An 11,739-nucleotide genomic window follows, 5' to 3' on the forward strand; every position below is an offset into this window, starting at 1 on the left:
ACGTTTCCAATGTCCAGTTTTTATGTGAGTAAAGTCATACCAAATTTTTTTTAAATGCACCCGCTGTGATAGAAACAGGAAGTGTCAGTACAATTTTATAAATGTCGACAGACAATTTGTTCGTTCGACATGGTGGGATCTTTTTGTGTCGGTAAACTGAATTATGCGACAAATTGCGGTGGAAGCGATTTCCTGCGCAGTTATTGAAAGAATAACCATGTTGAGGTAAATTTGCAGTCACGCAGTGCTATGTTGTGTGGTCCTCCCACTACGACTTGAAAAAGCATGCCCAGTTTATTAGGCTACAGATGCAATAAGTTATAATGAACTTCACAGGGTGGTGAAAGTGCACGGTGATGAGTTTGATGCTCTTTTCCAATAAATATCAAGGGTCTTAATTTGTATGCTAGTGACATGATGATTAGTGATTAGCTGCCAATTAACAAATAAAAATGATCTTGCTCTTATCCATCTCATCATATAACCTAACCTGTCCAGTGTCCACTTTATCAGCGAACTGTTGTCTAGAGAGCATGCGGCTAGAGAGCATGCACGAAAACTAGATTGGACAAGTTTGCCATTTATTGCAACAGTTTTTGTGACAAAACTATCGATATAGTGAAAAATGCAATGGAAACACTCATGTTCGGTACATGAGAACTTCAACGCAAATGTGTTTTTTATGTGAACTAACTTTACGTCATCACACACAGCCTTGTATCCGCAACAAATCCGTTTGGTGGAAACAAACCTCTAGTGGGAAAATGCGCAAATACAAAAAAATAAGAATAAAGGTGGACAAAACTGCCGCTCTGCACTTGAGCAAGGCAGTTAACCCCCAACAACAACTGCTCCCTGGGCGCCGATTAAGGCAGCCCCCCGCACCTCTCTGATTCATTTACATTACAGTTTAGTCATTTAGCAGACGCTCTTATCCAGAGCGACTTACAGTTAGTGAATACATATATATTTTTTTGTAAATATTTTTTTTTCATACTGGACCCCCGTGGGAATCGAACCCACAACCCTGGCATTGCGAATGCCATGCTCTATCAACTGAGTCTACATCCCTGCCGGCCATTCCCTCCCCTACCCTGGACAACGCTAGGCCAATTGTGCACCGCCCATGAGTCTCCCGGTCGCGGCCGGCTGCGACAGAGCCTGGATTCGAACCAGGATCTCTAGTGGCACAGCTAGCACTGCGATGCAGTGCCTTAGACCACTGCGCCACTCAGGAGACGTAGGGGTTGGGTTCAGAGGGGTTGGGTTAAATGCAGAAGACACATTTCGGTTGAATGCATTCAGTTGTACAACTGACTTGGTATCCCCGTTCCCTCAATTGCCCTATTTCAAGTAGTTGTATTTTATGGACAAGGCTGCACTACATTCACTATCTATTAGGTCTTGTGTTGTTAGATCACGTGCAGACAGCCTACCTATTACACCATTTTGTTTTGTCCAGAAGCATTAAAGGAAATGACAGATGGCCTTCTGCTACTGCATTTCTAGTGGAACCAGAGCCGTCCCAGGCAGTGACCTCAATGTCTATCAGCCTTCTCAGAAACACATAGGGATATGTATCTCTTCTCGGTGTTGATTAGTATATAGTTGAATTTATAAGAGGGTATTTTCCCACCTTCTGTCAGACACTGACTGAGGAAATGCCCCTGTTGTTCCATCACATGTCACCTGTTACAGCCAATTCCCAGCACTTAGGCTAAACACTCTCAAATCCTGGGCCACTCACCAAAGCACCACTGTGAGGGTGTTTCCTGCTCCTATTTCATACGAAACACTTGTGTTGCTACCTACGCCACAGCCCTACTCTGATTGGTAACTCACCCACTGAGTCCACCCCTCTGGCTATTTTCATCCTGTGAAATCCTCGTTCAGGTCGAAGACACCTGCCTGTGACATCGGTTGTGACTTTTTTGACACTGGCCACAAGACCAAATTATGCCATAGTGACGGGGCCAGCGGTGGCATGGGCACGTACGCAAACAAAATAGATAATTTGAATGTTACACATGTCCATCTTGAACCAGATACAAGGATAAGTGCGGGCTTTAGGCAAATTCTTATTAACATTTTGTTGAGTTTGTTTTTGCTTGCAGGAGCATAAATCAACTGAGAACCTCTACCTCATTGTAGTGACATGTCAGGTGAGAAAGTGGCAGCACTGGGCGCATAGTGTTTCTATCTGCAGACTAGCTAACCAGTACCAGCATCATGGAGTAGACTACCTCGTACATTGGAAAGAATCAACAAACTAACGAGTGATTAGCCTCTGTCTCTCCACTCATGTTGCACCAGATGCATTTTCTTCAAATTATCCATAACTTCTTGCGGTGAGTCTTTTTTTTGGGGGGGTTGGGCTGTGTCTTGTTTCGGTGCATTTGAGAGCACTACTTGTATAAGAGAGGTTTACACAGCAGACTTTTGTATTGGCATCCTAGATATTGTTCTTGATGTTCAAATCAATTCTAGTAGAAAAGGGAGTTGATACGGGCTAATGGGTCACAGCAACATAGCAGCAGAAGTGTGTTTTGTCTACAGGCTCAGACATGCTTATGAAGTGAATCATAGTTCGGGATGTGATTACATAAAGAGCTGTGACAAATAATGTGAAACTCCATGCTTTGTTATGTGGTGAGACAGTCGAAATTATGTTTCTTTCCACTCCTCACTCATCAATTGCAGTATTACATCTAGGCTAGGGTTTCACTTCTGCAGCTGAAATTTGGATATTCAGTTACGGTAACCTGTTCGTATACAGCAACAAGAAGCTGTCTCCCAATTGAAGCCCCAAACTTCCTTTTTTCAGATGAGCGCTTTTTATTGGACACAGGAAGGGTCTTAAAATAGCCACTGTAAGTAACTCATCAGCCTACTGGCATTTAGTGAACACGACTGCTGCTGGGGGATACCCCAACACTCCCAGACCACAGAGTGAAGACAACAGGGGAGTCTCATTGACGTCCTGCTGGTTTTGTCCTTTACTGAAAGGGCAGACAAGTGAATCAAATTCAGAACATCTGCTGCACCATTGCTGCTTTTAGCTGGTCATAGCATAGTTAGGTAGTTAAGCAAATGTGGATGTTCTTTTCTTCCCACAGGATGAATCTGTTTGCCATTTGTGTTTGGTGTATGTAGTTGACTGTTCTCTCTTTCTTTTGTCTTTCAGGTCATACCACATACTGAATGTTCATGATGTCTGAACGTTTAGAAGAAAATTTATGTTCAGAAGAGGTTTTGATTCCAGTGGAATTTGTCAGATCTTTTGCATCACTTTGTTTTGAAAATAAAACACCCTACGTGGCAACGCACCAACACACTGAAGGATCGACCTTTATTTGAAAGGGAAGGCATTTGTCGAAGCCACAGTGCTTCCCCTAGAGACCTCTGTGGGTTACAATGCCTGTGCAAGCGCCGCAATGGACGGAATTCCTGCTGTGTCCCATCTGCACCCAGTTGGAGATCCGCAAGCCCATCAGCCTGGGCTGTGGACACACCGTCTGCAAAATGTGCCTGAACAAGCTGCACCGCAAGGCCTGCCCCTTTGACCAGACAGCCATCGCCACCGACATCGAGCTGCTGCCTCTCAACACTGCCCTACTGCAGCTGGTGGGAGGACAGGTGAGACATGGGCTAGGCTAGGTAGGTGCTACTCAGGTACTAATCAGGTGAGGTAGGCTAGGTAGGTGCTACTCAGGTACTAATCAGGTGAGAGGTAGGTACTACTCGGATGAGATGCTAGGCTAGGTACTCACTCAATTTCACATTCATAAGATTATGGATATTGTTACTGTTGGGACAGTACCCCACATTCGCATTGGACAATTACTCCCCTTATTCTCTCCACTATTCTCCTAATGACAGTTTGTGTATCACTTGGTGAGGTGACTGCAGGTTATGTTTATGTAGCATGGGAACAGCACTCTATTTGTATTGCTCATACATGGACTGGTGATGACTGACAAACCAAACATCTGTTTTGGGAATTTGGTGTCTGTCATTTGTCTTGTGTAGTAGTAGTTTACCCGATTCTGGATTGGGCCAGATTTTATTCTGCCAGTCAATGGGATTTTCCAATTACAGTTACAGACTAAATAACTTTCACTTGTCTTATTCTGGCTGTTGTACCTAAGTCTTAAAGGGTTCATATTTTGAGTCTTCTTGTGGGAGAGCTACAGTGCATTCGGAAAGTATTCAGATCCCTTGACCTTTTCCACATTTTGTTACATTACAGCCTTATTCTAAAATTGATAAAATGTTTTTTTCCCCTCACCAATCTACACACAATACCCCATAATGACAAAGCAAAAACAGGAGCGTCGCTCCACAGCTATTTTCAGGTCTCTCCAGAGATGTTCAATCGGGTTCAAGTCCGGGGTCTGGCTGGATCACTCAAGGACATTCAGAGACTTGTCCCGAAGCCACTCCTGCGTTGTCTTGGCTGTGTGCTTAGGGTTGTTGTCCTGTTGGAAGGTGAACCTTCGCCCCAGTCTGAGGTCCTGAGCGCTCTGGAGCAGGTTTTCATCAAGGATCTCTCTGTACTTTGCTCCGTTCCTCTTTCCCTCGATCCTGACTGGTCTCCCAGTCCCTGCCGCTGAAAAACATCCCACAGCATGATGCTGCCACCACCATGCTTCACCGTGTCATTGTGGATATCAGACACTGTACCAAATTACACAATCTTAAAGCTTTAGAACAGGAGTTCTCAACCTTTCTTACCCTGTTGATTTCAGATCCAGAAGCTACTTGAGGCCCAAGGGAAAGGAGAGAGCTCCTCTCCATCCACTGAGCAGGCAGGCAGCCATCCAGACACAGACCTCCCCAGGACAACAGACCAAGAGAAGTGTTAGCATCGCTGTTGGCACAGGTACTGGACTCATTCATCACCGCTTCTGGCAATCTTGGTCATTGTTTGTCTATCCACTGCATTTTGATCCAATTCTAGGCCTATCACTTTCCCGTTTCGAACTGTGCTTGTTTTTGCAAGACCGTGTGACGCTCTAGTCTCTTCAAGCACTGTGAAAATCGTATTTCTCACTTTATGGTTCATTTGCGATCTACTGAGAACATGGCTTTTTTTTCTCCAGGTCTCCTGAATAGAAAAAGTGAATTCGGACTAACCAGTATCAATACACAGTATCAATACACCTATGGTTACTCTTTTGTTGTGTAACTGTCTTGATAAGACATTTTGCTTACTACACATATAGGGTATGTTCGTAAATTCACTCTGGAGTGCCAGACTGCGTTCTGGGCGTAAATTCAGAGCGTTGTCATATTGTCCGTTTGTAAATTCAGTGTTTCGCTCTCGGAGCGTTCAGAGCGCACACTGGACGCTCTGGCCGAGGAGTAGGGTTGATCCGAGCGTTCCTCACGACGGCAGTCAAGCACCCAAGCTAACTGGCTAAAGTTGGCTAGCTTGCTAGCTACTTCCAGATACAAATGAGAGAAACTCCCTCTGACCATTTTACTTGCCCTAGCAGAGCTGGTTATCTAGAGCGTTCGATACTACTGCACTGTTGTTAGATACTACTGCACTGTTGGAGCTAGGAACACAAGCATTTCACTACACCCGCAATAACATCTGCTAAATACAGGTGCAGCTCAATAAATTAGAATATTGTGGAAAAGTTAAGTAATTTCAATAATTCAACTGACAAAGTGAAACTCATATATATTGTGGATTAATTACACAAAAAGTGAAGTAGTTCAAGGCTGTATTTGTTTTAATCTGGATGATTGCGGTTTACAGCTCATGAAAACCCCAAAATGTGAATATTGTGAAAAAGTTCAATATTGTAGACTCAAGGTGTCACACTCTAAACAGCTAACTAACTCAAAACACCTGCAAAGGTTTCCTGAGCCTTTAAATGGTCTCTGTCCAGTTCAGTAGGCTTCACAATCATGGGGAAGACTGCTGACTTGACAGTTGTGCAGAAGACAGTCATCAACAACCTCCACAAGGAGGGAAAGCATCAAAAATGCATTGCTAAAGAAGTTGGCTGTTCACAGACTGCTGTTTCCAAGCATATTCATGGAAATTTGAGTGGAAGGAAGACGTGTGGTAGGAAAAGGTGCACAAGCAACAGGGATAACCGGAGCCTTGAGAGGATTGTCAAGGAGTGGACTGAGGCAGGAGTCATTGCATCAAGAGCCACCACGCACAGACGTATCCAGGAAATGGGCTACAACTGTCGCATTCCTCGTGTCAAGCCACTCCTGAACCAGAGCCAACGTCAGAAGCGTCTTACCTGGGCTAAGGAGAAAAATAACTGGTCTGTCGCTCAGTGGTCCAAAGTCCTCTTTTCAGATTAAAGTACATTTTGCATTTAATTTGGCAATCAAGGTCCCAGAGTCTGGAGGAAGAGTGGAGAGGCACAGAATCCAAGTTGCTTGAAGTCCAGTGTGAAGTTTCCACAGTCAGTGATGATTTGGGGAGCCATGTCATCTTCTGGTGTTGGTCCACTGTGTTTCATCAAGTCCAAAGTCAACTCAGCCGTCTACCAGGAAATGTTAGAGCACTTCATGCTTCCTTTCTGCTGACAAGCTTTATGGAGATGCTGATTTTATTTTCCAGCAGGACTTGGCACCTGCCCACACTGCCAAAGGTCCCAATACCTGGTTCAATGACCATGGGATTACTGTGCTTGATTGGCCAGCAAACTCGCCTGATCTGAACCCCATAGAGAATTTATGGGGTATTGTCAAGAGGAAGATGAGCGACACGAGACCCAACAATGCAGATGAGCTGAAGGCCGCTATCGAAGCAACCTGGGTTTCCATAACCCCTCAGCAGTGCCACAGGCTGATAGACTCCATGCCATGCCGCATAGATGCAGTGATTCATGCATAAGGAGCCCCAACCAAGTACTGACTGCATGTACAAGAACATACTTTTCAGAAGGCCGACATGTCTGTATTATGTCATATTCTAATTTTCTGAGATACTGAATTTGGGGTTTTCATGAGCTGTAAGCCGTAATCATCAAGATTTAAAAAATACAGCCTTGAACTATTTCACTTTTTGTGTAAGTTTCACTTTGTCAGTTGAATTATTGAAATTACTTAACTTTTCCACAATATTCTAATTTATTGAGCTGCACCTGTATGTGTATGTGACCAATAACATTTTACTTTATTTGACTAACTGTGCTGTTGGCAACAACTGAATTATGTTTTTTTGCTGACGTTTACTGACACTGGTCATATTCAGCGAGTTCGTAAATTCATCAGTTATTCTGCGCTCTGGCACACTCAGACGAGAGTGCTCTGAAATCGGAGTAGATGGCCAGAGTGAATTTATAAACGTACCCTTAGTTGACGAACTGCATCTCTCCCTGCTGTGTAGGTGCTAGTCTGTTCTGGGGCGTCCCTGTCGATGCCCCTGCTCGCGATGAGGAGCGCCCACAGCCAGAGTGGCACACCGACACAGGGCCTGGCGCTCCCGATGGCAGCAGGGCCTCCTCTAGTCGGAGCTCTGGCAGTGCCAGCCTTACCCACAGCAGGCACATAGATGGCTCGGAAGAAGAGAGCGGGGTCAGAGAGAGACGGGTGTCAGGCACACCATCCAACCAGTCAACGCACCAGAGGTAAGAGAACGGTTGGCTGCATTTCAAACTGAACGCTTGTTTTCTTCCATTGGCCCAGCCCTCAGTTTGAATTGACTGGAAGAATGAAAGAAAGTAATGGTTGTAGTTCACCACCTAGAACTCTGAACGGCAGTTTACACCATTTTACAAGAACGAGGCTTCAGTGATTTTACATTTTTTACATTTTAGTCATTTTAGCAGACGCTCTTATCCAGAGCGACTTACAGTTAGTGAATACATATTTTTTTTATACTGACCCACCGTGGGAATCGAACCCACAACCCTGGCGTTGCAAACGCCATGCTCTACCAACTGAGCTACATCTCTGCTGGCCATTCCCTCCCCTACCCTGGACGACGCTGGGCCAATTGTGCGCCGCCCCATGGGTCTCCCGGTCACGGCCAGCTACGACAGAGCCTGGATTCGAACCAGGATCTCTAGTGGCACAGCTAGCACTGCGATGCAGTGCCTTAGACCACTGCGCCACTCGGGAGAATGGAATAGACCAAGCTTTCAATCTGAAACCCAGCCACAGGAGAACATGGGTGATGTGAAAATATGCACGTGAGGGTGAGCCCTCACAACTGGCGTCAGAAGTGTGATACCACTTCTGTCACCAACTGTGACGGCTCACCCGCTGAACACCATCTGAACACTGGTGCCACCTTGTGGCCATTTCAGTGAAGTATTTTAACCGTAGTATGAACAGCATGTGTTTTTGTGCATTTCCTGCAGGACTCAGTCAGCATTTGGAGACTGTTCTTTCCAGAGTCCAGTGTTGGGGGAGAGTGCCAGCATGTACTACCAGTCCCAGTCTCCACAGAGGGACGGCACCAAGAGTCAGGAGCCCAGGGCGGTGGAGGACGATCAGCGGTTTTATCAGGATCTACTGGTAAGAGTAATCTTTTATAGGGACTTTTATTTGCTCTGTGTATGTCAACAGGAGACCATGATTTGCGGAAGAAAAAAAATATACTTATGAGCACGGCTCCAAGTAATTAGGCTATGTATTTGTATTTGCACCGTCTTTCATCCTGGTATACTTCTTTTGGAGAATGTTTCAACAGAACCTAGTATTGCAGTGAAATGCTTAATACAACATGTTATGTGGCCAGCCTCCCTCCTGTGAAATCCCTTTGACTATCTGTCGCTTGGACCTAAACATATGAAAAGCGCTTATAAATAAAGATCTGACGTTCTTCATCCTTCCACTGGGCCAAGTGAACAGCCGTCTCCAGGGATCAGTGAACGAGGAGGTCAAAGAGGAAGAAGATCGAAGCACCTCGTACACACTGCGAGAGAGACACAGCTTGTCCCCTAGACAAGTGTCCCACTGTCAGTCCCAGCAGTCATCCCCTAGCCCTGTTCCCGTCAGCTCCCGGAGGCCGGAGCCCAAAGTAGAGCAGCAGTCAGGAGGAAGGGACCAGGTGCTCCACGCCACGCTGCGCCAGCTGCAGCAGCTAGGGGTCAACGTGGACCTGGACTCTGCCGACCCCGGGGGCAAGACCACGCGCAGCTCTGTAGAGAGTGCCAGGTATGTTTGCCTTGAAGTTTCAGGTTTACTTGACCATCTTTGCACGTAGGTCATAGAGGTAGTAGTATTATGGTATAACAAGAGGATGTTTCAGTTGTGGGAAATGGACCCGTTATGATGGTTACAGCCATTCTAACATGACAATAGGGGCCATTACAGTGGCTGTTTCTCTTACTTTCTTGCTCATTCTCATGTAAGCTCGACATAATTTAGCTACGTAGGTTACATTATGCAGAAGGTGTTCCTGTAACTTTGATTTAAAATGCAGCTTCCGTTTCCTTCTCCCCAGTACCCTGGCCGGCATCAACCCAGAGGCGGTCATCAGCAGACTGACCCTCCCAGAGTCGATGGGGACCAGCATGTGGGGCGGCAGCGTGGACCTCAGCCTGGAGGCCAACGCCATCGCCCTCCGATACCTAAGCGACCAGCAGCTCTCCAGGCTCTCTGTAGGGGGAGGGCAACAGCCCCCCAGGGCCCGTCCCAGGTTCAGCCCCTGCACACTGCTCTCAGAGAAGCCCCCAACGGAGAAGAGCGCCATGGGACAGAGCAGTATTCTGTCTCCGAACAACATGTCTTTAGCCACCCGCAAGTACATGAAGAGATACGGGCTGATAGAGGAGGGGAGCGGGAGTGAGGAGGAGGAGAGGGCCGAGGGGGAGCAATCGGAGATGGGATACACTGTACAGTTCCATGTTCAACCGGAACAAGAAGGACTAGGAGAGTGGGAGCACAAAGGTTTGGTTCTGAAAAACATCACAAACGAGTTGCCCCACTCCGACCCTGTCCACCCCCAGGCACTGCATGCAGACTCTCAAAGCCAGCTACTCAGAGACTTGCGTCCTAAAATGCAGCTTTTGGCCCGCGGCGCCAAACACAGTTTGGAGAAGGAGAATGGCGCCAAACAGCGGCCATCTTTTGGAAAAATGCAGAGGGAGTGTCCTCAACCAGAAGGGTCGATGGGAAATTTCTTGGACCTAAGTAGACTTCGACAGCTGCCGAAACTCTTCTAAAGGACCCATGGGAACTAATGCAAAGGGAACTCAAAATGACAAATGAAATGTATTGTCGAATCCATTGGGATTTGTCAGTTTGCTTGTTTCCTTAGTAAGAGGTTTTTAAATGCTTCCATACATTTTTGTTTACAATAAAAACAATTATGCCTCTTTATTTTAATCTTCATGGTGCTCATTGTAATGTATACATGTGTGTGTGACCGCTGATTGACAGAGATTGTTACCAAATCACCACAGTGCTCTTTTGTCTGTGAGCAAAATGATTCTCCTCTTTCTACTACTACCACTTGGAGGAGGGTGTAGTGTCATGATGTAGCTCTTTTCAATGGTGGCAGCTAGGTCCTTTTTATCTATTTTTATTTTAAATGCTTTTGATTTTCAACATGCCATGGATGCCAATTGTCTAAACCGTTGTAAAAGCTATTTAATTTACAATTTGGCCGTTTATTGATAACCACTATACCAATCTCGTGGTAATTGATGTGCACCTATTTATTTTTATTTTTTAAAGTCTGATTACATGGTGAAACAGACTACATTCATAACAAATTGTTGTACTTCTCAGTTTTTAATGTTGTAAATATTTACGTTTCTTTCATGCTGCATTGTTTTTCTTGTGTGTGTTTACATGAAATGCCTCGAGCATTATTTCTCATTTCCAACTTGAACTTTCTATTTAAGATTGCCTCAATAAATATGTACCTGATTCATTTATGTTTTCCACAGAAGGTTGTTTCTTTCTTTTGTGAATGTACATTTGTGTTCTATTTAGTTAGCCCTCTACAGTCCCCCAAGAACCACCACAACCCAGCCTTCAGCCTTCAATCCCTGCAGTATTTTCACACCCCTCCGACAGACACTGTTAACCTCTCCTCACCGCTCTTCAAAAAATTGCCATGTCACAACAGGCATATATAGAAGAAATTGAGAGAAGTACTAGAGATTTCAATTGTGAAATGTTGCTTATCTGTGCTAGAACTAGGCTCCTGGTTAAAGCTAATGTTGTGGGGGGAATGGCCTATTCTGGGCTCAATGGAAAATGTGGTTAATCTCATATGCTAACAGCATGTCGGCACAGAGTAAGAGTGTAGCTCAGATATATTCATCCTATCCCTGCACCTGTCACTGGTTTCTCTTTCTCCATCACATCTGTTTACCAGAACTACAGTTTTCACTCATCCATGTAGTAATGCAGCTGCAGGAGTATTCTAGTACTGGATACAAAGTTGGAGGGATTAAAGAATAAAAGGAATGCCGGAATAAAGTATTTTAATGTTTTCACACTTATGAATCGTGAGGTGAAGATAATTGTTCACCAACATCTTTCATGTGTGGTTTCACCAGTTGTCATCATTCTGCAGCCAGGTGCCCTGGTCTAGCACAATGCCGTGCTCCTCGGTAATTGCCCACTTGGCCTTATAGCGATGGTCCCCTGCGCCCTCCCCGAGGTCCCACACCTCTATAAACAGCGTCTCCTCAGGCACCTTCATGAAATCAGAGGTCAGGCCCAGTTTCTGGAGGTCAGAGGTCATCGGTATGGTGGTGGAGTCCAGATACTGGCCCAGGGCGTGGCTGAGGTGATTGCCTG

General features: G+C 45.5%; 1 protein-coding gene across 1 annotated transcript; it reads left to right on the forward strand.

Moving 5' to 3' along the window:
* The first annotated feature begins 217 nt into the window (after positions 1 to 217).
* LOC123489232 (SCL-interrupting locus protein homolog) lies at positions 218 to 10,621 on the forward strand. Its single transcript, XM_045219914.1, has 7 exons — positions 218 to 225; positions 3,538 to 3,636; positions 4,749 to 4,882; positions 7,364 to 7,604; positions 8,340 to 8,496; positions 8,819 to 9,138; positions 9,428 to 10,621. Exons 1-7 carry the CDS (start codon positions 218 to 220, stop codon positions 10,146 to 10,148), a joined length of 1,680 nt encoding a protein of 559 aa, XP_045075849.1. The 3' UTR covers positions 10,149 to 10,621.
* Positions 10,622 to 11,739: the final 1,118 nt, after the last annotated feature.

The sequence above is a fragment of the Coregonus clupeaformis genome, unplaced genomic scaffold (assembly GCF_020615455.1).
Source record: "Coregonus clupeaformis isolate EN_2021a unplaced genomic scaffold, ASM2061545v1 scaf2895, whole genome shotgun sequence".
Taxonomy (NCBI): Eukaryota; Metazoa; Chordata; class Actinopteri; order Salmoniformes; family Salmonidae; genus Coregonus; species Coregonus clupeaformis.

What these genes read in the sequence shown, in the direction of transcription:
- LOC123489232 (XM_045219914.1), top strand. An exon ending in AACCAGTCAACGCACCAGAG is followed by an intron (nt 7,605 to 8,339) that starts GTAAGAGAACGG and finishes CATTTCCTGCAG; the next exon opens with GACTCAGTCAGCATTTGGAG. An exon ending in AGCTCTGTAGAGAGTGCCAG is followed by an intron (nt 9,139 to 9,427) that starts GTATGTTTGCCT and finishes CCTTCTCCCCAG; the next exon opens with TACCCTGGCCGGCATCAACC.